Source organism: Apis cerana, linkage group LG3 (genome assembly GCF_029169275.1).
Source record: "Apis cerana isolate GH-2021 linkage group LG3, AcerK_1.0, whole genome shotgun sequence".
Lineage (NCBI taxonomy): Eukaryota > Metazoa > Arthropoda > Insecta > Hymenoptera > Apidae > Apis > Apis cerana.
In genome coordinates this window covers 9,973,415-10,000,000 of record NC_083854.1, presented here as the reverse complement: position 1 = coordinate 10,000,000, position 26,586 = coordinate 9,973,415, and the positions used below count along the sequence as shown (strand labels likewise).

General features: G+C 34.7%; 2 protein-coding genes across 7 annotated transcripts in view; one reads left to right on the top strand and one right to left on the bottom strand.

Annotated features, from left to right (window-relative positions):
* LOC107998162 (protein artichoke) overlaps nucleotides 1-6,837 on the bottom strand; it is a 10,079-nt gene extending 3,242 nt beyond the window's left edge. Inside the window, exons 1-3 of one of the 5 annotated variants that reach the window (XM_017057265.3) lie at nucleotides 6,704-6,837; nucleotides 2,080-2,472; nucleotides 1-351 (exon numbers count right to left, since the gene is read on the bottom strand). The exon at nucleotides 1-351 is cut by the window's left edge and continues 3,242 nt beyond it. In XM_017057265.3, the coding sequence (XP_016912754.2) occupies nucleotides 1-351; nucleotides 2,080-2,456 (728 nt within the window). In that variant the 5' untranslated portion in view covers nucleotides 2,457-2,472; nucleotides 6,704-6,837. Of the gene's footprint in view, nucleotides 352-813; nucleotides 2,473-5,607; nucleotides 5,843-6,703 lie in introns of those variants that run through there. The other 4 variants (XM_062072791.1, XM_062072790.1, XM_028666815.2 and 1 more) reach the window with 4 other exon arrangements.
* The window catches only part of LOC107998202 (amphoterin-induced protein 2), a 36,770-nt gene continuing 16,969 nt past the window's right edge, over nucleotides 6,786-26,586 (top strand). The window contains exons 1-2 of one of the 2 annotated variants that reach the window (XM_017057354.3): nucleotides 6,786-6,916; nucleotides 7,208-11,118. The gene's annotated coding sequence lies outside the window, so the exon portion shown is untranslated. Of the gene's footprint in view, nucleotides 6,917-7,207; nucleotides 11,119-15,666; nucleotides 17,054-26,586 lie in introns of those variants that run through there. The other variant, XM_028666839.2, reaches the window with a different exon arrangement.

Sequence of the window (26,586 nt, the reverse complement as noted above, 5' to 3'; positions counted from 1 at the left end):
CTCGTCCAGCTTAACGTGCGTAGATCATTTTCCGCCATCTCGAGTTCTCGAAGATTTTCCAAATGGGCAAACGCGATTGATGAAATGTGGGTCAAGTTGCAAGCGTTCAGCTTCAGATATTCCAAATTGGCGAGGTGATCAAACGGGCCAGGTTTAATTTGTCCAAGTGGATTATGGGACAAGTCGAGTTTATTTAGATTCGTTGTATTGTGGAAGAATTGCGTGTTCAGGTGTCGTATACCGCACGAATTCAAATCGAGGTAGAGCAAGGTGCGACATTTTAAGAAGTGACCCTTAACCTCTTCCAAAGGGTTGTTTTGAAGTTCCAGCGTAATTAGACCAGGACTGTCCCTGTTGAAGTATTAAGTCCGTGATTATAGTGATGTGCACATGAAGATATATATCGTATGGATAGATAATTTTTTATATTATCTAATCTTTATTTTTTTTCTGTTGTTATTAGAATGATTGTAATATTACCTCCTTTCTAATTTATAGTATATTAAAGCACAAAGTAGCCAATTGTTGCAAAGTTTATGAAAAGCTGATAATAGAAAATCAGAACGTGCAAACGAAATAGATTGAAATAGTTTGGATTGTTTTGAGAGCAAAATTTTTCTACAGTGCTGAACATAGAAGAAATGCTTTTAAAAGCTTAACAAAAATATAATTAATTTAATGAATTATTATCTAAGTGACTTAAAATTGTTGTTCGATTAGTGTGTAAAAATACATCTATTTTTTATTACATTAAATCATTGTTTAATTAAATTTTAATGGTATCTATTAGACTTTATAATATGTACTACTTACTTATCGCGTAGCATAAGTAGCATTGTTAGGATAACATCCATTGATCAGAAGCGAATTACGTGAAACGATATTCAAAGTATTGTAACGATATTGTAAATCAGATTTATATTTTTTTTGATAATATTTACCTATACGGAAGATTAAAAATTTCTGAAAAACTTAGGAGGTATATTAGCATTTTAAATTTAAGAAAATCAATTCAGAGTTTTTTTTATTAAAGTTTTTAAAATATGTATGCAAATTTTTCATTTTGTAAATAAAAAGTATTTATTTTTCTGTTTAGGAATTATATTTAATATAATCCCTAACAGAAATGTTTCTTTTTTTTAATTTATTTTTTTGCAGTTTTAAAATAAATTCTGCTATTTATTATTGAATGATATTTCAATATTTTTTTGAAAATATAAAAATTAATATAAATGCCCAAAATATATTTCTATATTTATTCGAATATTTAATTTTTTATATTTACAGAAATATTAAATATGAAATATGAAATATTTAATATTAAATATTAAATATGAAAATAAATTATTTTGACGTAATATGAAAAATTATAAATTATTTTATTATTTAAAATTATTATTTATAATAATTATAAAATAATAATAATAAAATTATTATTTAAAATATTTAAAATTTATCAAATAAATAAACAGAAATTCTCAAATTAAAAATATATTAAGGACTGCGAATTAAATTTAAAAATAATAAATTTGTAGATTTCTAAAAGTTTGATCAATGTTTTAATAATTCTATCTGAAAATAAAATCAATAAATAAAATTTTCTGATCATATTTTCAAAAAATAATTTGAAAATTATTAAGATGATACAAAATTGTCAAAATTAAATATATTTATAATTTATAATTATATATTATTTTTTAATTAATTAATACAATTATTTTCATAAAATATATGTTTTATTATTTTAAATAAAAATATTATAGATAGATTTTGTTAAAATATACAATTACAATTTCAATTTTAATTCCAATATGTAATATTCCAAACAGATTTTCTTAAAATAATTTAATTTAATTTAAATTTCTAATTTATTATTATTTCTAATTTCTAATTTATAAAATTTCTAATTAATTTAGAAAATCAAAGTTTTGCTATAAAAATAAAAAATGTAAATTATTTCTACAAATCATTATCTCTACTTTTTTTTTATTATGTAAATAAACAGTGCAATGACTCTTATTTATGTGCATGTATAGGAACAAGATATCTATAAAAAATGAATCTGAAAATTTCTCTTACCTAAACGCCTCGGGATCGACATGAGTGATAGCATTCCAGGAAAAATCCGCTTCCAATAAATAAGTTAATCCGGCGAATGACTTATACTTGAGTTCGGTCAATCGATTATGTGCCATCTGGAGACGTCTTAGCTTGATCGAATGTGGAAATGGAGCAACCTGTGCGATGTTGTTACCATTCATATCTAGAACGTAGACATTTGGACTAAGCTCGTCAATCGGGATGTTCGTTAAGTTGCTTTCAGAACAGTCGGTCACCCAATTGACACGGAAATAATGACAATGACAATCCATGGGACATTCTTGTTCCACCAGTTCGCCATTGTAGGCAAATGTTGATGTACCAAGAATGGCTACTAATAAAAGTAGCCCTAACATCTTAATTACGAGATATCTGTAAACATGAAAATAATTGTTTTTGTGTTATAAAAATTGAATTATAGTATAGTTTATAATTAATTATAAAATAGCTATCTTTTTTATTTTTTATATTATATTCATAATTTTTTACACAATATATATGAAACGATATTTTATATTTTGACCGATGAGAAGAGAATAAAGTTTCATATATGTATACCCATATATGTATATTATAGATAACCTCTAATTAATTCGGTCAGATCAATGACCGTATAGCATCATTGGGAAGTCCAGTGCTAATCATGAATGATCCTCATATTAATTAACTTGATAAAGAAATCACATGAATTGAGAGGAGAATTTTTAATGATATATTATGAATAATGGATATTTTAATAAGAATTTTCATTCAATAATAATTAATTGATTTCTTTTCATTTAATATAAAATTTATAAATTTATAAATTCTTGAAATGTATCACTGTAATATATCACTATCATTGCAATTTGTTTTTTAGTTTGTTCTAAAAAATTCTAAAATTCTAAATTTCTTTATTTCGAAATAAATTTAATTCATAAAAAAAGATTTAATTTTTTAATTTGAAAAAAGGTCGATATCTTAATGTTAATTTATTTTGAATTTATATTATATCTAACAGAAATTATATTTTCAAAACATATACGTATCTGTGATATAAGATAGAAGTAATTGTACACAATATCTTTAAAATCTTAATAAAATATGTATGACTTCCTTAATTTGATCAAATATTAAATCTATAAACATTAAATAATACTAATATGTATTTAATGGATAAAAGATCTCACGCAATAATCATTTAAACTTTCTTATCACGTACAATATATACATATACAAATTACGAATGAATAGTGTAGAGAAAAGGAGAGAAATCGTCGCTACCGCTGTCGAGATTTAGTTTAACCAGTTACGACGACGATGTTCACTGTAGTGTATTACCAACAAGATAACTGGCGAGGACTAATGGTTTAAAGCAAGTGGAGCAATTGTCAGTTAGGAACGGACTTCACAATTGGCGGTCGGTAATTTCAAGCAACAATGCACGGCGCTACAGGTCGTTGAGCCAGAATCGTTAATCGTTTCTGTAAAGCACTGTTCACTGGACTTTCTTGTTGTTTTCACCTCCTCTTTTTTCAACAATAAAAAAAAAAGATGCATTGAAAAGTCCTCATTCACCGGACAATTATTCGTTAAATTTCGTTGGTAACTGCAGCTATTCATTACTCGAGACATGATTTAATCGGTATGCTATTCTTCTATCGGTAAGTAATGATTATCAAAATGACGAAAGAAAAAATGAAATCTTTAAAAAATCATCGACAAAATATTTATATACAGATATATATAGTTTAACTCATTGATTCAACAACAAAAATATAATGAAAATATTATTATGAAAGACAAATTGTATATATATTCGTCACAATATTATTAAACATATATTAAACGTACATATACATATATATATATATATATATATATACATATACATTTCTATTCATTATTATCGCTTCGTTAATTAAACATGCTCGCCTGACGTAGGTAATTTCTACGTATTAAATTCCAAGCATAATTATCTTCATTATAGCGATGAATAATATTTGGAAGTTTCCATGTTGGCCAACGAGAAATAACTATATACAAAGAAAGGTGGCGACGCCTCTGGCTAGTAGTCAACTTCACAGAGGAAACAGAGAGGAAGACTTTCCACCAGAATACTACACGTATCACGCTCTACTGGTCTTTTATGTTTCCACATATATTTGCTTTCAATCATTACTATACTTCCAAAAAAATAAAAAGAATGGAGGATATATGAGAAAGTATGTTTTCGCTTTTTGATTCTTTCTTGTATTTCTCGTTGTCGTCTAGCTTTTGGCGCCATGGATCTTTCGTTTTTGAATTTCATCTGAGCCAAGAACATTTTCTCTTTTTTCACACAATGATCGAAACGATGTGAAAAATTGAATAGTTTACATTCAATTTTTAAGCAAGAGATTCATATTTTTTGCAAATATCATCTCTTTTATATATATTTTCCCATTCGTACTTAGGATTTTCAAATATTAAAGAAAGGATAATACTCTTAAGTGAAATTTGAAAGAAATCTGACTACTGCTTTCGTTAATTGAATTGATTTGATTTTTCTCTTCCCAGAGAATTTATCAACAGTTTCAATTAATTTTTTTTATTAGAATTTTTTAACGCATGGAAATTAGAGAAACGGCGACAATATAGTGACGATATGTCTCATAACCACGATATTGAACATGAAGTTACATTGCTTGTCACATTTGCATTTTTTAAACTCTTCTCATGAGTCACGCTTATATAAAACGTTGCGACGTAACTTCCTGTTTCAATTATTTTGATTATTATTTAAATTAGGTGTATTTCTTTCATAAAATAATATTTAATCATTATAAAATAATAAAATTTAAAAATTTATTATTGTATAAAAGATTGTCTTCTTAAAATATTAATATTATTATATATAAATTAATATATTTATGTTTTAAATATAATTTAAATAGTTTTAACTTTAATTAAAAAATTAAAATTTAAATATAATATTTTTCAAATTTAAATTAATTTATTTATAAATTATTATAAATAATAACTATATTTACAAAATAATTTTTTGATACATTAATTTTTTATATTTTAACTAATATAATATATGCTAATAAATAAAGTAAATATAGCATATATAAATTGATAATAAACAATATTATTTTTTTACAAAAAATGAATTTTCGATTATCATTTTACACTAATACTTTAGTTTTCTTCTTCCTTTTTAAAAATAAACATAAGTTTTAACACTATCATTTTAAACAAAAATGAAACTGAATTACATATATTATAAAATAATATAGGAATATATTAAATCTTCTTTCAAGTTTATAAAAATAAATATAAATTTTGTTTTTTAAAAATTATTATTAAAAAATGTATTATCGGCATATAGTAATTATCATTATTGAATAATATTATATATATTTTATAAACATTGAAAACATGTTCCAAAAATGCAAAAATCTATCAAGTGAATATTTAGCGAAACATTATGAATAATTATAATTATTATGTAAAATTTTAATGATTCATTAACTTTTTTCTTACCATTATTCATTTAGTTGATGTAGATTGGAATATAATTATTCATGGAATCATATTTAAAATTTGACTTATAAATTGAAAATACACTTTACATACCGGAAAAGCAGCTTATTCTTTCTTTCTTCCAATAAAGAGTGAGGTTAAATCGCGAACGTCGCGAGGATTTGAACGTGCCAGTGGGCAAAGATAGATTGAACTGTGAGTTTGCAGAGATCCGGTTAAATTAAACCATGTCTGTCTGACCGAGGTCAGGGTAAAACCTACTGACGCGCACTCTCGTTCTTTCTGCGTCGTATTAGTCTTGCAATGCGCCTCTTCTCGGGGTGTTATGTGTTTCCCTCCCTCCTTTTTCCTTTCACATATGAATATATGCATACATATGTATTGTATTTCACCCCTCCTTGTTATATATTACGTCTCTATTATCTGCGAGTAAAAAGTAAACAAAGCTCTTATGCTTTGGACGAGACATTTTCTAACCTCCTAGACTGAGATGTATAGTTTATCAGTAAAGAAAAACTTTATTTTTTCCTCAATGTTGAACGTTTAATTTGTTAGCAATTTCACAATTCACCGTTATTTCATATGATTATGTCATCAAATCACGATTAATATATCTTTATTTGAGGAAAAGAAATTCGTCACATCAACCTCGAAATTATACACATATTAAACGCATGCGCACTTTAACTAACCCTTTTTAAAAATATGTTATTTTCTATATTAATTCTTATACATATTTATTTTTAAATTCATAAATCGTAAAAATTAATAAATTTTTTATATCTTTATTTTAAATAATTTTTAATATCTTATATATTTTATTATGCAATCATATTCGACACGTGTTTATTGATTATTCACTACATATCTATTTAAATTATATTTTACATAAATATATTAAAAATTATTATAAGCCAATAAACGATATTAAGCGATTTAAATATATGTGATAAATGTATTACAAAAACAATAACAAATAACAAATTGGAAAATAAATAAATCGATTAATCTTATTTATTTTGCACTTGAGAAATATTTATCACATAAAATTATATGCAGATATATATGTAAAAATATTTCTGCATTAGATTCATACCTTGCTACGTAATTCTTCCTGCTCTTAATAATCGTTATTATTTTACACTTTTTAATCTAATATATTTAACACTGAATTCTGAAGGATAATGATTAATACTGAAGTAGACCGGTGACACAATATGCGCATGCGTTCTATTACTTTCAGTCGTCCAGCAAAATTTGAATTGAAGATTATTGTCTTGGACTTTATAACTGAATTGAATAAGCTAAGGTGATATTTTTATCTATGATTTTTTTTCTGAATACGAATCGTTTAACAAATATTATTTCACATAAGTTAAAATGTAATTACTAAGACAAATTAAGTCTTTTTTTTTGCATTATTTATATGAATTGTACATAGATATATATTTAAAAATATATAAAATTAGGTTAGGATTAAACTGAAAGATAGAATAATTTAGTCATTTAAATATCGACTAAAGATTATTAAAAAAATTTTTCATAATAATAATGTGAATAATATTAAATAATATTAAATTAAATTATTTTTTTTTTTTAGGAAATAATTATAAAAAATTGTGGTACAATTTAATTTTTTCAATAAAATTACGTATAATTCTCAATTATTATGCTAATTGCATTGGTGTAATATTTTTGCATCAATTGTCATAATACGACAAAGGTGTACGCATTAGATGCCTATAGAGGACAATGGGAAATCGATATGGCTTGGATATGGTACGTGTCACTCGTACGTCTGAAAGCGTTTATTCACGTAGTCAATGCGTGATTGAGTGATGAGTGCAGCACGTCGAATTCTGAAGAATTGCATTCGGCAGAATTGGAAGCGGAGATCAGGCATTACGCCAGCATTGCGAAATGTCGGGAATGGGGATCTCATGATCTTGACTAGGAACAACGACCTGCCAGCCCCATTCGTATCTCTACGGTGAATGAGAGAGAGAGAGAGCATCGATTAACTTTGCAATTGACATTAGGTTTCTCGATAACGTGGCTTTGAATTATCGCCTAAGATTAATTTTCCCCTTGGAACATGCATATCGTGGTGTTGATTTCATTTTTCGAATGTTGAAAAGATTATGAAAGCATTAAGAAATATCAATGACATATAATTTTTTAATTATGCAATTAATTGTATGCAATTAAATTATAAACAACATTCAAAGATTAGATTTTTTTGTTAGGACATTGGAAATATAATAGCTATGTTACAAATAATTATATTAATTACTTATATTATTAATTCATATTATTTAATTTTTTATAAAAATTTAAAAAAGATTGCACAAAAAGTACCATTACTGTTATTACATATAAAAATTTATTATACTATAATATATAAAATTTTCTATTTATCTTTAATAAATTAAATTTATTTCGTGAACAGTAGATAAATAAAAAAAAAGTGTATGTGCGATTCATTTAAAAGAAATTTAAATATAACTTTAAATGGAATTTCTTGGCGTATTAAGCGTACATACTAATGAATTAAAAATGTATAAACAATAATATATCTAGTTTTATTTGGTATTTCATGCATCATTATGTTTGAATATAAGAATTACATATACATAATATCTTTATATGTTTATGATCTACATATTTATTTTATTCGATATTGCGTTATTATATAGTTTATTTTTAATGTGCTAATATAATTATCAGAGGTTAAAATCATTACATTAACTTCTGACCTTGTTTATCGAACCATCAGAATTAAAAATTAATGTATATTTATCTTCACGTAGTCAAACTTTTAATTTATATTGTTAATTTTTTCTACTTCCATTTTTATTATTTTTACTATTGTTTGCAAAATAACTTTACAAATTTTATAATTTTATGATAAATTTTATAATAATATAACAAATTTTAAAATATCACTTTTAATTATTTTTTTTATTATTTATTCAATTGACAAATCTAAAATAATTCATTATATTTCTAACATTTTGATTTCAAGTAAAATTGAAATATTATAGTTTATGTAGTTAAAGTTATTTTAAAATTTAATCAAAATAAAATAAAATTAAAATAAAATTATAATGATAACAAGAAACTAAACGATAACTTTATCGATTTATCGACATACAATCAAATTATTCGTTCAGTATGTCCACAACCAGATGGCACTAATATATCATCTCTATCAGATATACACATAAACCTTACTTTTTTCTTAATAATTTTTTCTCAATAAAAAAGAAAAATATTTTAAAATGATTATAATTGTAAAAAGAAAAATAAAGAAGAATTTATAAATTTAACATCAAATAGTTGCGTAAGACTTAAAGAATAAATTATCATTTTCTTTCAACAAATATGTCTTTACTTGTCAGAAGATAATTAGCAAAAGTATAATTTTATATTATATGATCTGTGATGAAATAAAAACAAATCAATATAATCATTGAATACATATATGATTCATCATTAAAACTGAATATCCTGTGTATATATTAAACTTAGTTCAACTGAACATTACGTTAACATTTTATAAGAATTCTTGAAAACATTAATTGCAAAAACCTCTTGGCAATTATTCTTTTACTTATAGATTTATATCGGAATTATAACCGTGAGTTCCGTATATTTTTTGGCACTTATATTCTCCTGAAATTATGTGAGAATGACTTTGGCAAACGGCCAATGTTCCGCGGACTATGCGGAGACAACATGTACGGAGCAACGAACTTTGGGAAGCATCACTTCGAACAAGATTCTTTTTCTTTTTCTTTTTCGTTTTAGATTTTTAATTCTGATATTGTGATTCCTTTTTCTTTTTTATATTTTACTTAATATTATTTTAACTCGTATTAAGTAAATCGTGCCAATAATTTTCGTCTTTTTCTATATAATAAATAATAAATATATAATAAATTCTCTATAATATAATAAAATCTCTAAGAATCAATGCAAATATTACTAGATTAGAGAAAACTAATCACAAAAATTATTTTCGAATTTATTACAGTTTTCGATAAGAAATCAAACGTTTTGTTTAATTATCGAATATTAGAAGTATCGTTTCTTCAATGAAAGCGAAAAATCGCCTCAAGCCATAATACTCCCGGTGTATATGTTACGAATGTGTGAAGAGATAAAGTATTCTCAATGGTGTGCTCGAGAAACATTCTTAACATCGCACGCGAGCGATCGTGGCCACGAGTATCCAGTTAATTCCACGCAAGTGGTTGCTTTTGTGTTATCAACGGCATAACGGCATTGTTACGATAAAACGAAATTATGCGTATGCAAGTATCATTGCACGGAATAACCCGGTTGAACTCTTTAGTAGTATCGCATCCTTGTAAGATGACTGTAATTCAAGCTGAATATGTTGTCGTTCTATAGAGACGACCGATTACATCGATTTTCCGCGACGCAACGGTCGATTTTGAATCATAATTACCGCATTCATCTCACGTAATACGTAGAACGCCTAAGCACGTCGCAACGGCAACATGAATACCACAGCTCGGTGCATGTACATAGATTTAATCCGCGGACGAGTAACTTTGTTAGAAGTAATTTTCGGCGAGTAAGAATAATCTCGGGTTCACGCGTCGCTTGGAGCTCTCGGCAGTCGGAGTTAGGGCGCTGCCTAGGCTCGAGGTTAGGGTTGTCGGGAGTCGAGAGGAGCCATGGAAGTTTGGGGTTAACGGTATGGTGGTACTGGCGGCGACGGTGGTGGTGGTGGTGGTGGTGGTGGTGTGGTGTGGTATGGTGGTGGTGGAAATGGTGGTGGTGAGCGAGCAACTGCGCAGATCCCGAAGTCTCTCAGCCGCGAGTACGTAGGCAAACTCGGATTCAGTGAGGACTGACTGTTCCCGTTTGCAGTGCAGCTCGAAATCTCAGGGAGAAACCGCGGTCTTTCGTCCTCTCTTTTTCCTTCTCTTTCTCTTTCTGTCTCTGTCTTCCTGTCTCTCTCTTTTTCTCTATCTATCTATCTTTGTTCTCTGTCTATCCGTCCTACTCTAGCCATCCACTTTGCTTCTCCCGTGTCTTTTGTTGTTAGTTTCTCTCACCGCGGCAAAGTACGTGCTTAACTTTTTCGTTCGACCGACCGTCTGTCTATCTCTGACACGAAGTTCGTGCACGAACCACTGTTTCGATTCTTTTCGAAGCCAGTCTACACGCTAGCTTGCTTGCGGACCGATGTACTACACGAACGAGTGGGGCTCGTGTCTCGCGCAAATTCCGGCTGTTCCCCATGGCTAGTCACGTGGCTGGCCAGTGATTCGAAATCTGGTTGGCTTCGTTTCGCCGTACAGTGCGTTCCGGATGAAAGGTGCGTGTGCCAGTTGATCAAGGCTCGCTCAACCGTTGGACTTCACTCGTACGGGACGGAATCCAGAGTCCCGGCAACGTGTGTGCGAAATCGACGGTGGACCGCAGGTCGATGTGCACAACTCTGGGGAGACGTACTGAAACTCCACGTCCGTCTGTGTGAGTATACCTTGTCACTTTTTTTTTACGCTCTGACAATGACTCACGGACGTGTCCGCCTCTGGCGGCGAGTCAGCTGTACGCGAAACGAAAGAATTGTTCTTCCCTTTGTCGCATAACGGTATTAAACAAATCTTTATACTTGAGTTGAACGTAATTTCAATTAATTCCTCAACTTTTTAATTATATATGGCTCGAAAGTCTTAAAATAATCATTCGTTAAGGAGTAGTTATTAATTATTCGTTAAAAGTGAATATTTATAACATTGTTACGTTCACGTTATACTTTAATACGAAGCATTTTAATTTGAAAAATTCAATTGCAAGAGTAAATGTAACGAAGACACAGGTTATATTCTTTCTATCTATATTTGACTAATTGTTATTAAAGGATTAATTATACTTTATCTCATTTAACTTTCACAATATGTGTTTTAATGTATCAGCTGCATACACATGTAGTTCTATCCCGTAATAACGATCTTTCAAGGCCATTAAACTATTAAAGAATTAATTGTCACGGTGTTATACGTATTACATTCATATTTTACAAAATTCATTTTCATAGAAGAGAGTATCCGCGAATGAAAAACTCTCTCGACGAAATTCGATTCAATCCTTCTCTGGCAAAGATTTCAACATTTTGCAAACTCGTCCCATTTTTTACGCGATTAGGATCTTAACCTTAACCGTCGGACGATTTTCGATAAAACGATCAAACAGGAATGACTATTATTCCGAGCAAAGGTTAATATGATTTCGCAAAAATCCGTGGATACAAAAGCGTGCACGGCTCAATGGTTTATCGTTAAACGTATATAACTACGTGCATCGAGCCAGTCCACCGATTTCGCGGACTTAAATATATTAAATATATTAAATCGTGTCCATCGGCAGAAAACATACACGCGCGTGCTACTATGCATACGTATTAGCGAGAACGGCTCACGAACTTCATAATTAATTTCCTGATATCGAGAGGAGGGAAAACGAGGTGGTCGCGATTTCGCAGGGGAATGGAAATACACTTCTAATCCCGATAACTCGCACAGTGGGTAGTAACCGTTAATGAAATGCACCCTTACCCCGTTCGAAGGATATTACTATTTTTCCGTGGAAAATACTCCCTTGCCATTATTAACATTGGCTTATATCGAGGTATTAAGTACGCGACGGAATGCCGATCTCTCTCTGTCTCCCTTTTTTCTCCCTCCCCATCTCCCTTTCCTTTCGCCCTTCGCGTCATCCCTTCCTAACTTTCGTTAATCCCTCTGTGGAATTAAATTGTTGGCCGGGAAAATCGGTAAAATTAAACGACTTTGTGGCGCGACGACACGCAACCAGACGACACCGGCTAACAATTGCATCGGTGAATTTCATAAATCATGCTCGCGTCCACTTTGCCACACGTTGACAAACATCGGTGTATATGTATATATGTGTGTATATGATTCGAACGTTCGATTAATAATGTCCGATGTGTGCATTTCGCGTAGCAGATTGCCTCGGTCTCGCGAATCGCGTTTAATATCGCGAAGGGGAAGGCTCCCTATCCGATCTTCACCGTGGAACGTGCCGGTGCCTATTGTTTGCATTTCTTGCTCACCGTTTATTTGGGCCTCGTTCCTTGCTCGGAAACAACGGGACGTGATGTTTAACGGAATAATAATTTCGAAATGATTTGGCGTTTAATTGGGGGGAGATTGTTGATTTTGGACGAACTTTGTTGTTGTGTATCGTTAATTATTTTGATAATAATTTAATTAAATCGGTAAAGACGATGGATAGCAAATACAAATTATTATTATTCCACGTTAAATATCGAGTGAAAATAATATCGCGTTGCGATACTCCCCCTTTGAAAGTTTTCCTACCTCTTCTATATTTTTCTTAGATTTTCACGGGGAATGAAACAATTTATTATGGATTGCGGTAAATATTTGACTTGTGATACGTGGGAATTATAATTAGAAAATCTTTTTTTACACGGAGAAATGAATCTGCAAGGATGGAATAAAATTTCATCGTGCTCGGTAAAGAGTCTGAAATCAATTGCGTTTTTGTATAATTCTTTTTTTTTTCTTTTTTTTTTTTTTTCACATTTTGCCATGTTTTATAATTGGGGAATATATAAAATGATTCACTTTTGCAATTTGTTTTATTAGTTCAACAATGTAATCGTTTTAAGAAGATTTTGTTGGGATGTCTCGATTTGATATCGCTCGATTTTTATCCATGGAATCGCATTAAATTAATCGTGCGTCGCAATAACGAGTGTACGAGCAATTAAAAGGGAAAATATGATTTTGGTACTTGATGAAAAAAAAAAAAAAAAGAAAAAAGAAACAAAAGAGGGGAAAAATAAAGCACGCAAAAATGCATTTGTTAAAATATTATTATTGCACCTCTTGCGAAACACTTCAACATTCTTCTAAAATCGTTTTTTACTGGTAATTTTATTCAACACCCGATAAATACTCTTTGTACAACAAAAAGGACAAGAGAGATGAATTTGTACAAAATATCATGGATGAAAAGGGTATCTCGCGTTTTATTCTTTAATTTGATATTATTCGCGAATAGATAGAAATTATCTTCAATAATTTTTCTTTTAAATTAAAAAATAAATTTACGATATAATAATTCGAGAATTTCAAATTAAATAATCATTGATTTTCGAATCCATATAACTTCTCGACGTTCGAATATTTTTTCGAATTGTAGAAATAAATATTGCGAATTTAATAAATAAATAAATAAATAAAAAAAAGACATTTTTCATGTTTCAACAAAAAGCAAAGTAAAAAATTGATTACTTTATCGTACGCCTTGTTTCGCCATTCGAATTTTGTTTCAAAATTTTTATTCTTTTCACGATAAATTTTTGCCAAACGTTTACGAATAATTTAAAATCATCGAATTTAAAATATTTAAATAAAGAGTGGAAAATTCTTCTCTGGAAATTTTTAATTTAAAATTTACTTATCTCGAAGTAAGGGGTCAAGCAAATCCACCATTAAATCTACGAGTCTATCTCTCCAAGATCAAAAGAAAAAAGAAAAAACAGTGGGCGTCGAACAAAGCCAGAAGATTTCACACAATTAAAGGCGAAGTCTTGAATGCGATTGCTTTCGAATCGACCTCTCAGGAGAAGAGTCCAACCCTCTATGACTCGAGTGGATAGGAACCAGAAAATAGAGGTATACGAAGTATGATTATCGCGTATCCTCGCGTTTGTTTTTCGTCGCTTTACCGTGTTTCACCGTATAGGGTGGAGTGTGGCAAAAGGGAACACGGAACGGGAGAAAAATTACGAAACGGCAAGAGTGTTCGTGAGAAATTTTAATAACCGTGAGGAGAGGGATACACGCGCCCTCCGGATATTTTTCCTTTTTTTTTTTTTTTTTTCACCGGAATGGTCGATCGACTTCCACACAACTCGATGGTAAATCACACGACTCGGGTCGCACCTGGCCTCCTCTCGTGTGTTCCTTGCCTCCACGGATGAACGCATTCGATGGATGCACGCTCTCTGATTAGTTTCCTCCTGGGTGGAGAAAAGGTATTCTGTGCGCCTAGTGATCGCATTTTAAAACCGTGGCCTGTGAAAATGGGCCACAAATGTGCGCCAAAAGAAAAAAAGAGCTGAAAAGAGGGGGGACGAGATAAAAGTGCAACCGGGAACAGTTTATGTCCGCGTAGGAATTTTTCGCAGCTTCCAACCGAGCTGCCTCGCCGGGTTGCATACGTCAGGGGTGGGATAAAAGGAAGGGGGGCGTTAAGAGCCGAGTTATATACGTTAGGATAGAATGGAAGTGTTGACGCGATGAATGTCGATAATACGTACCGAAATGTCATCGATAATTTTTAAATTTTCTAAATTTTGGACAAATAATCTTCTTATAATTAGAGATTTTATTCTTAAAATTAAAGATTAGTCAATACGCGATAACAAAATCAACTTTGTCCGAAATAATTAGAAATATTATTTTCGATCGAAGGGAATTTAGATTATCGAAGAGATTGCATGGTATTATTCTTTGATTTTTTTTTTCTTTTTTCTAGAAGGTATAAATCTTGTTTGTGCGCCGTTTGGAAATAAAGAAGGGAATGATGGATGTATTTAGCTGTTGTCGTGTATCACGTGAGCGAAAAACAACACGAAAACAGGGGATTTCGATGATGTTTGATGAAGATGGGATCAAAAGGATTTGTTGAAACGGTATTGAAGACTCTAATTTATTGCCCAACAATTTATACCCAAATATTGTACTATACACTATGCTCGTGTGATAAAAATGTGCAACGCGATTTTCTAATAAGATGCACTATCTTACAACAAAGACATTCAATCTTCTCGCAACCTACATCTTTAAGAAATAGACAATAGGAAAAGACACCGTAAAAAGAAAGCAGCCTTAACAGGAAACCTTGATTGCATCTCCTTTTTTGCACGTGTTCATTCGTTCACCCGATTATTCGTTCCTTTGTCGACTTCATCGAAGAACACAAGAGGAACGAGAGAGAAAAGAAATATACTCGGCGGTTAAGGGACGTAAGTAGCAAGGGAGTCCACCTGGTGTCCCTTGTATTGCATCCTCGTAAGGTATTTGCTTGTGGCTATTGACGCTGGCTCGGCCTCTCGACCGTGTACGTCAGAGAGAGAGAGAGAGAGAGAGAGAGAGAGAGAGAGAGAGAGAGAGAGATTGCATTCTCGCGAGCGGTCGAATTAAGCGGTCGTAGGGCGCGAACCATGGTGGAAAAGCCGGAGGGCTATAAATACAAGGATATAGAGGAGGGTAGGTGAAACGTGGAGGTGGAGAGACAGTGTCCTCGGCACAATGCGTGCCGTACCAATCCTATTTTCAGAGATACACATCTTCTCCCTCCACTCGAGGTGGGGAGAGAGAGAGAGAGAGAGAAAAAAAGCAAGAGAGTGGAACGAAAGATCGCGGAGAAACTGGGAGAGAGAATGGAGGACACGAAGAAATAGAGGATGGATAGGGGCCTAACCGCTTTATCCCCGCCGTCGAATCGTTTCTTCGAGGTGGCTGCAGCTGTCTCGCCGCTTCTTCAAACTTCCATCCTGCTCTGACTTCGACCATTCGATCCCCGGCAACATTAGAAATGTAGAGTACGCGATCAAGGATGCCGAAATCGTCGCTTCCGTACCCGAGACACCGTTGAATCGCTCTTAATACCTTTCTATCTACAGCACTCTACGTGATTCGTTTTCGTTTTTCATGGATGCTTTCACGGTACACGAGTATTGGATTTTAGGTGAGAAAAGTTAAAAGTCCGTTATTTATTAGGATAAATAACTAGAGTTTAAACGATAGAATCTCGTCGGTAAGGGAATTTTGTAAAAAAAAGAAAAAATAGAAAAATTTTATTATTAATGAAAAGATAGATAACACAATTGGAAAACGTCCATTAATTAGAGAAGAATTGAAAACTTTTATTATTCGTAAAAAGATGGGAAATTAGGTCATCCTATAAGTAATGAGGTTTTTCTGAGTTCAAGACAATAGAACTCGTCAGGATAGATTATTGTTAGTGGAAAAGTAAGGAACAATCGTAGAAAACGAGAGAAAATGTATAATCCATTCGTTATTGATCGACATTTTTTTCTTTTTCGCTTAAGATACATACGTTAGGAAAGAAACTACACGAAAGATGACCCAATAAATTTTGAAAGCAAATGAATACATATAAAAGTTCTACTTACGTCATCTAAAATACCACAAGATGTCGCAGCGCTACCTGTTGTTCGCTTAGTCTTTCTGCCGATCTATTATCGTCGGAAACTTCTTTATCAAAAGGGACGGGATGAACGACTTAATAATTGAAATTATTTCCACGTCGATGCTGTGGGTGAGATCCCGGTAACAGATTTCGCAGTTTTCACCTATCCACGCCGACACATACACGAATGGTAAGTACATAACATACGCGCACACATAACCTCTTTCATTCACGCCGCGCGCGTACACGTGTGTGGGACGCTCGAGAGAAGCTCGATAAGGGAAGATTTATCGGCGAACTTGGGAGCTGTATAGAACGAGTACACATACGTTTTAACTGTTACGGCAGTTTGCAGCCACTTTTCGCGGCCGGTATACTGCGATTTAAGTTTCACGAGAATATCGGAAGGCGATGCGGCCCGTTCCACGGCGATCGTGGTGAACTTGTACCTTGCACTTCAATTTTATACGCGACACTTTGAAGGGCGGATATCGTGTTTGCCTTTGTTACCAACTTTGTTTGCCGACTGGCTTTGTTTACAGCCCCCTAGGTGGTAGGTCACGGCTCAGGAAATCCACTTGAGAAAGATTTCTTTTGTCTACGGGAACTGCGCCATTAATTGACTCGGGGTCCCACACAACAAACGAGTCTCGACGTATTCTACCTTTCTTCCCCTCCCTCCTCCCGTGGAACAATGAGATTACTTACCACACGACCAACAACATTGTGGAATCGAACAAAGGAATCGGAAAAGAATCCCACGGGAACATACGCCGCGATAGCCAATAAAACATAACCCCCGAGGCTGTGGACAAACCTCCTTGCGGTTTTGTAAATTAATCGTTCGCAATGATGTTGTAGGAGGAAAGAGGAGGTGAAGAGTGATATTGTCGTTTTCTTAGGTATATAGATCTTGCCTATTGTTACTTGGAGGCAGTTGTTCACGGCATGTGACGGTGATATCTTTAACGCGTGTAGTACAAGCTGATAAAATTTGCATGCCGAGTGTTTGTACATTAGCGATAGAGGATTGTTGGTATTGAAATCTCGTTGAACGGAGTGGAGCGTGACAGGATTGTTTATTCGAAGATCGAAACATTGATTATACGAACGTCAATTATACAAAGCGAATAAATAAATTATGTTATATTTGTATATAAGTAATAGTGCTATCTTTCACCGTATAATGAATATTGATATAAATTATTCTATATACGTTTAACCTATGACGTTGATATATAAATTAATAGAAATCGTTATTGTATCGAAAATAATCAATATTGCTAAAAGTTTTTAAAATTTTTCACAAAATAAATTGATATTAAATTGATATTATACTCGATTAATCAATTGTTTAAGCAAACTAGATATTTAAACAGAATTACAAGTTAAACGAGAGAAACCATACGTCAATTATTAGACTATCAATTATTCAAAACGAATGAACCAGCTATTATATGTACATAACCTATCTTATACATAACTGATATTATGCTCTTTTAGGAGATATTTCTCAATTATTCAACGCTGTATTCAATAATGACTACAGTTAAAAATAAAAACTAAAAATATCAGATTCGGGATCGTACGGTTTTTTAATTTTTAATTAATCGATCCAGGAGAAACGTTAATTCTGCTAAAGCACAATTTATTTAAATTAAACAACACGATTGAGGGTAAAGAAAAGTATCTCCCCTTTCCCCTTGTCAACAAACAATTCGCGTAATCCCGTAAAATAGAAACAAAACAAAAAAAAACCGTTCGAACGTAAAATTCGATGGAAAGAATCTCATTAAAATCCAGCAACTGTATTTCGCAAAAGCAACGGTATTGTATTCGCCAAGCCATAAATTCATATTTAACGGGATAGTAAAAACCGTAACTGGAAAAAAGTAGTTCGCAAAAAAAAAAAAAAAAAAAAGAAGAAAAGTAAGACGCATTATCACGTTGGCGGATAAAGAGAAAAAAAGCAAGAGGAGTTACGTTCGTGGCGTTAAAACAACGAGAGCGTTAAACGTCGAGAGGACAACGGTGAAAGATACTAATTATTTGATAACGATCAACGATATATTCATCGATTATCCTGCGTATATGTGGCATTTGTGTACTCGCCATTAAAAGGGGAAGGAACATCGCGTTTAATCTCCGGTTATCCCGTTAACCGCAACAAACTAATCGAACATCCCGCAAAATATATCTGTAATTGGATCCAGTGCGTTCGACGAGTGACAGATGGGTGTATTCCATGCGAGCGTTTCGTATGAAAAATGGGCGAAAAAGGAAAATAAGAGAAGGTGGAAAGAGGAAGAATGGAAGGCGGTGAAAGGGAGAGACAGGAAGTTCTCGAAAGACAGGAAACAAAGAGTGCATGGTGGAGGGGGGAAATCGAGGGAGAAAGTTTGTTGTTACACTTTCGAGACGTGGATTTTCTCATGTTTCGAAGCTCGAACTTCCCTTATTAGGTATTTAAAGATACCTACCTATTTTGATCCGAATATACCATGGATTTAGAGAGATTAGAGGGATTGTAATTTTTATATCTATTATATGATGGAAAAAAAATTTTATTTGTTGGTCGCATTGGAGTTGTAAAATTTAATATTTTCGATATTTTTTTTAATCTCTTTCTCTCGATACTCGTTATTTATCCAACGATCAATTGTTATACATCTTTTTACTTATCTCATCGAAAATAATAGAAACATGAAATTCAACGGGCGAAAAATGCGAAATGAATGTCGACTCTTTACGTGTCAGCTAATCCGTTAGAGAAGGAATATCCGGGAAAAATTTATTACGGCGATAATTCAACGAAAAACAACGCGTGGCATTAATTCACCGAAAAAACCTGTGGTGAAAAAAAAAAAAAAACCTGTTCGCTCGAGGATTTCCCTTGTCACCAAATTGTGTATACCCGTACCGTTACAACTTCATCCTTCGCATCGAATACACGGTATAAACGATATCGTAACATTTACCAAATTAAACCCGGTACATCCATTCCAACCCGTCCCATACCTCATTATAATTTTTTCGTCGTATGAACGCTTCCGTTCCTCGCTGTAAATCATATCCGTCGTGCCCGTGAACGTTCCTATATTTCATCTCCGATAAAAACTGGACTTATCGAGGATGGAGTGAAAAAAAAAGAGAGAGAGAGAGAGAGAGAGAGAAGGGGGAGGGAAAATCACTCGGGGGAAATTAACATTGGAATCGTAAAGTAAATCATACGGCGTAAAATTAGGGATCGTTACGGGGCCCCCTCCTCAACATTACAGAACGATACATGGAAAAAAATGGCTGAACGATGAACCTCCGATAAATCCAGCGTGGCTTTTAGGCCACGCTCGGTTTTGCAGAGGGATGATTAAAGCAAACAAAAAAGGGGGGAGGGGGTGGAATCGGTTGGACGACTAACGTTGTCGCACGGTCGTTAATGCAATGTTAATTAGCCCCGTCTCTCGGTGGGGTGCGTACAACCCCAATTATATCGCGTTTGTCTCGTTTTCCGTTTTCTCTCGCAGGAGAGAGGAGAGTAGGTAGGTACTCGCGATCGAAACGTCGTCGTGTTGTTAAATAATTCAACAACGTAATTCCAAGTCGTGTTTCCAGTCGGCCGCCGACCGACGCCTGATAAAGGGTTGAAAATCACGGAACGTGTAAAAAAAGCGCTCCCTTCCTTTTTCCTTTTTTTTTTCTTCCCACCGAGAGAAGCCGTCCACGAGACTATCGATTGCGTCTTGAAACTCGCGTCGTACGGCGACACGCGGAGCGGATTACGGCGTAAAGACGCATCGCGTTACCATGCAAACGAACTTAGCTCGCGCAACTATTTTTTTCCTCGAAGCAATGGGAGTAGCAAGTATCCGTTGAAAAACGGGGAGAAATTTCCCCGTACTTGAAATGGAATTAATATTCATCAGAAAGGAGAACAAAGAAAAAAAAATAAAAAAGAGAGGAGATAAATAAACGAGTGGCAGAGAGGAGGCACCGCGCCTCGCCAATAAAAAATGACACCGCATGCGAAGAGCAAAGGGTGTGACTTGTGGACGAGGTGGCGGATGATAGTAAGTGCGGATCTTTCCGCGTAGCCCGGAAAGAGAGAATGAAGCAGGCAGCGCGTACTCTCCACGGGTATCTTTAATATCTTTAATCCACACCCCTCTGCGCGGGAACGTTGAACGAAGAAGGTATGCGTGTGCACAAGGGAGCCACGCTCCTGTGGAGCCCTTTCAGAGGGGGTGGTGAGCTCTCTTCTGTGTTTGAGCTACGCAGGCGCGGTTTATCGACTGCCACATATATATACGTAGAGTGAGAGAGAGAGAGAGAGAGAGGAAGCGTTCCGTTCCGTTTCGTTCCGTTCCGTTCCGTTCCGTTCCGTTCCGTTTCGTTTCGTTTCGTTTCGTTTCGTTTCGTTTCGCAGTAACCCGAACAATTTCTCTAGCCGCGCGGAGAGAGAGAAATCTCTCGTCTTTGTTCATACGCCGTTCGTCTCGGCTCCGGATATTTGTCCGGATTGCAATTGCACGGGAGGGCTTTTTCCTACTCGTTTCCACCCCTCGCGGGACACCACGCTTCTCCACTTCCACTTTCTCTCTTCTTCCTTCCTTCCTTCCTTCCTTCCTTCCTTTCTTCTTTCTTTCTAATGCTCTCGCTCCCCCTTCCGCTCCTCTTTCAACGTGTCCCCGCGACTCTTCCACGACCCTTTCCACCCCCTTTACGCGATATTTCCCTCTTTTCGCCGATCCCGGGGAGGAAGGCAATATTTCACCGAGGAAACGGACCCCTCTTACCAAGCCTCTATGCGCGATATCGCGGCTGAAATCGTTTCAGAGATGCTCGATGACCGATCGAGTGCTCCGGCATCCCCCTCTCGAAACTCGAAACGGAGAGAAGTAGCTGTTCAGTCGGTTTTCCGTCTGGCTCTGCGTATGTACACTATCGTTCATAAGTATAGGGATGCTTTTTAGGATTGGACGCGAAGGAGAGGATCGATGATCGATTGACACGGGAAATTGGCGAAAGAGAAGATATCCGATTTAAAAATTTATTTTACGAAATTTATTTAAGGGACGCAATTTTTCAATCGGAATGAAAATAATAGTTTTTTGCCTGGAGTGTACGAGCACGATTCACGCAGGATGTTTCGAAGGATGAGTCCACGCGAACGTCCATCCCTTTTCTCTTTTAAGATAGCTCTCAACCCCTATCAAGATATCAATTTCTCTCGGCTCCCACACGAGGCCGGGATCTCTTCCCCGTGATTTGCATAATTTCCCGGCAAACCACCGTCAAGAATGTCTTCGAACGAGAGCGTGGATGAGACTCGTACGACAGGGTGCAACAACGTTCTCGACCGAATACTCCACTCCTCTTCCCTTCTCTCCCCAGCCTGTTGATTTTATGAAAATTTCATGATATCCTCGTTCGTATTCGCCTTCAAAACTCCACGCGATACTCTCTTCCCTCCTCTAATATCCGATGAAGGGATGGGATCGTTCATTACCGAAATCGCCGAAAGCTATCGCGCCTTTTCGATTATATCGATAGCGCCTCGCCTCGAGTAAAGCGGCCTACACACGGTCCAATCCTTTCGCGCATTCACGACCGCTCCTATACTCGAATCTGTATTTTCCAATCGAAATTCCTTCCAATCTTCAAAATTCTGCAAAAATTCAAAGAAAAAAGAATGCCTTCTATCGATCAACATTCGAGAGTCAGAGATCGATGGAAACTCGGTACCGCGAAGCAAGGATGAGGGTTTCGTGTGTAGACCGCTTAAAAGGGATAAATCGCGCGGGAAACATCTGTCCTCCGGCGTAGAAATTCCTGGCGCCTACCGGTTCCCTCGAAAATATTGCCCTTCTCTCCCATAGCGGGCCCGGTAAATTAATAGCCGCCCGGTTCGTTAAACGGCGTTAAATCCGAGGGCGTTCGCTGTCGAACGCCTCGTAACGAGTTATCGGGGATCCGTTTCGAATCGAAGCGCGGCAGCTGCCATTCGAAAAATGTAAATGGCCGTCGTATTTTTTTTCCTTTTTTTCTTACCATTCTTCTCCTTCCCTTTCCCTCCCCCTTTCTTCGGATTCCTTCTCTCTTCTTTTCTCCGGCTCGGGATCGGGGAGGATCCCTTTCGAACAGGTGGTAGACCGACGAGGAACCAACAGGTAGGAAAACCGGGTCCGGGTCGGTGTGGGTCAAGAAATGCATAAATTAAAGTAGTGGAGGCGCGCGCGTTAAAGGGTCCACTTCCATGGCTACGAACCTGTAATTTATTCTCGACGACCACGCCGTCGTTCAACCAGGAGGACTATTCATTAAGACGAGGCAACGTCCTCTTTTAAAGCGAGAATATATATATATATACATCTCGAATTTTCCGATTTCGCGTGCACGAGTCTGGATGGGGTCGGTCTTTTTATTCTCTCCTAGCTTTTTTACTTTTTTTCCTTTTTACGTAGAATCCCTCGATAATTTCGTCTCGTTTGGAAATCACGTATTCGTGAAGAACATTGTGCACGGTGGAGGAAAGTTCGTGTATGTGTATATTTATATGGAAGGGGGAGGGAGTGCTAATCAACCTGTTAACTAGGTCACTTGTTGAAAACTCTCCTCTCAGATGTGGGATTTTAAAAAAATTTATACGAAACGTAATTAATTTTAGTTAAGTCTTTTGGTTAGATTTAAACCTAATGGAAGTGGATTTTTATGTAGCTGGATGAATATATGAACGAGGGTGTTTTTTCTTTGTTCGAAATTCGTATGTGTTTCTCGTTCCAACTTTCGAACTTGAGATTTTTCGCGATGATTACAACTCGTGTTTCGAAATGATTTATGAAACGAAATATACTGGTATCGATTAATTGGCCGATATCGGCCAATATTCGGCGCACAAATCAAATTACGGCCCATGGGATCGTGAGGGTTAATTCTGCCTATATAATAATTCGAATATAATAATGGCTGCATTAAAACGCGAAGAAATCCCCATGAAAAGAAATTGTTATTAGGTTAAAAGTATCGATAATAACGAGTTAACTCGTTCTTTTCGGTTGAACAACCTGTAATATAGGAAATATGCTCGATAAATGTAGGGTCAAAGACCATTTATCTTCGAGTCGTAAGGCATTGTGGACTATCTATTGATTATTTATGGGTTTGTAAAAAAGAAAGGGGAGTTGAGCGTATCGATCATACGATACATCGCGTCAAAGAAATAAAAGAACTGTTGTCAAAAACTGAAAGAGATAATCTCCTAAAATATATATATATATATATATACATACAGTGATTATCTCTAAACAGATGGGAAATTTAGCTTGTCCGAACGAAAGAATAAATTTTATCGAGTTATTAAGAAAGAAATATTTCCGTATTATTTCCGTATAGAATGGAATCTCTTATAAGCTTAAAAAACAAATAACTTTTTATATACGTATTTATTAAGAATCTTTATTCACCGTGAATATTAAAACTCTCTCAAACTTGGGGAATAATCAATTTTTAAATTGAATTCAAACAACTTTTCCTTACTACGCTCCTAATTACGCTACCACTCTATACTGTAACATCTTACATTTTATAAAAAGCTATATTTATAATTTTTCCCTTCTATTCGTAATAACAAGAATTATCCAATTATCCAAACTGTTGAAGAGATCGCGAAAATCTATATATAATTAAAAATAAAATCGACCTTTTAAAAAATAATAATAATAATCACAATCGGGTTTTAATAATGAAATTATTTTATCTTGTTCTTTTTCTCTCTCCCCCCTCTTTCTCTCTCTCTCTCTCTCTCTCCACAATAAACGTGAACCAGTTGCAAAGGGTTGGCCTCGTAAAGAGTGTAATTGAGCGGGAATTTCAAACGGATGGAGCGGCGCGATTTGTTTAGCCGGTCGAAATATCGATATAGGGAAGAAGGGAGGGGAGAAGGGAGGTCGGTGTTGGTTTTTATCACGGACAATCCCGGTTTCGTGCAAAGTGTCCAACGATATTAACGTTTAATCAGTTAGTGTACGCGCTAGATCTGGGCCAATTGGCCGTGCATTTATTATATCGCGCGGGGGGTGGCAGTTCTTTCGGTTTCGTGTGTACACAACTGCAACTCTACGCGGCTCATGCATATTCCCGCGGCTTTAACGATAAGCAATATAACGAGCGGCGACGGCCTTTAATTTCCCCACGATTCGAAATAAAACGCGACAGAAACGCGCCATTTTCAATTCATAACGTTTTCGCCGTTTTCATTTGCATCGTGTCGTCGCGTTGCGTCGTTAAAGGGTTTAATAATCAGGTTCTACCGTCGGTTACACCTTCGATTCGCGAGTTTTGAAGAGAGTAATAATAATTTCCCGTCTTCGATTCGCGTTATAATTTCGCATCGCGCGTAACAGGGCAGGCGACAGATTCTGGTTTAAATGAGCGCGATTAAACATCGCTGAGGGCAGGGATGATTAATTGAGAACGGATCTCGCGTTTAAATTTTCAATAAAAATGTTGCGAGTGTAATTTTTTTTTTACACGGAATTACTATTCTTTAATCCACCGCGATTCTCGATCGAGTTTCTTCCTCCTCCTAACGAATAAAGTTCCCACGGATTGAATATTTATATCAATTTTATATTTCGTTGCGATTTATGCTCCAAAAAGAGAAAGGAGAGAGAGAGAAAAAAAACTGTCGTGCGCATCCAATCTGTATAAATTTGAAAAATCAAATAACTCGTGTGCCACAGTCTCCTCGCTTTATTTCAATTTACATTCGTTACAATGCAGTTTCCCAAATTGCAATTCTGCGAGAAAATTGGTGGTTTTAATACAAAATGTTCCTCCCATCCCCCTTCTTCCTATACACGCGCGTTTATCCTGGATAAATTTTCGAATCTTCCTTTCGTTCAAAGGAAAAACATTTTGTATATTATGTTATCTCGTTTAATAAAATTCTCTTTACTTAAAAAAAATATATATATTATATAGAATAGTTATAATTTTATTTCTCCAAGAGTTCAACAATTTTTCAATATCTTATATATATATATATATAGTGTTCGCGTTACATGCACACACACGTTGGAACGAGAGACGTCTCGGGAACGATAATCTTGGAGCAAATTAAATAACTCGCTAGTGTCTCGCGTGTCGCATCAATTTGCATCCCGTTATCATTCCAACGAAACGATCAACTTCCGAACAACAATGTTACAATGTTCACGGGCCATTAAACGGGCAAATGAATTTTACGTTTACAAAGGGCGACGGTATCGCGTATACGGTTGAATTTTAACCCATCTCGACAACCCAGTTCGAAAGCTGGCCAAAGCTTAATGACTTTTCTTTTGACTGCTGCAAGAAAATGGGGCGTGTTGAGGATTATCACCCTCGTCGCGCCAAAAATTCCGCTTTAATGACTTTTCCCAGCCTCGCCTACGCGGCGACAGGGGATATATAACGCGATGCCGCGTCCTGTATCACCTCGTTTCGTTCTCTCCCTTTTTTTTTTTATATTTCTTTTCAGGATATTCGCATCGTTATCGAATAATTTATCACGATCCGTTTCTTCGTATTGAATTTATCTGTGTTTAAATAAAGCACAGTTAACAACGTTTCGTTCAAAGGCATCGCTTTGAAGTCCGGAGGAAATTTTATAAGTTGAGAATATAAGAAAAGAGAAATATAGAGAAGCGAAGACTGGAACGAGGGAGGTGGAATAGGGAAGGTCTC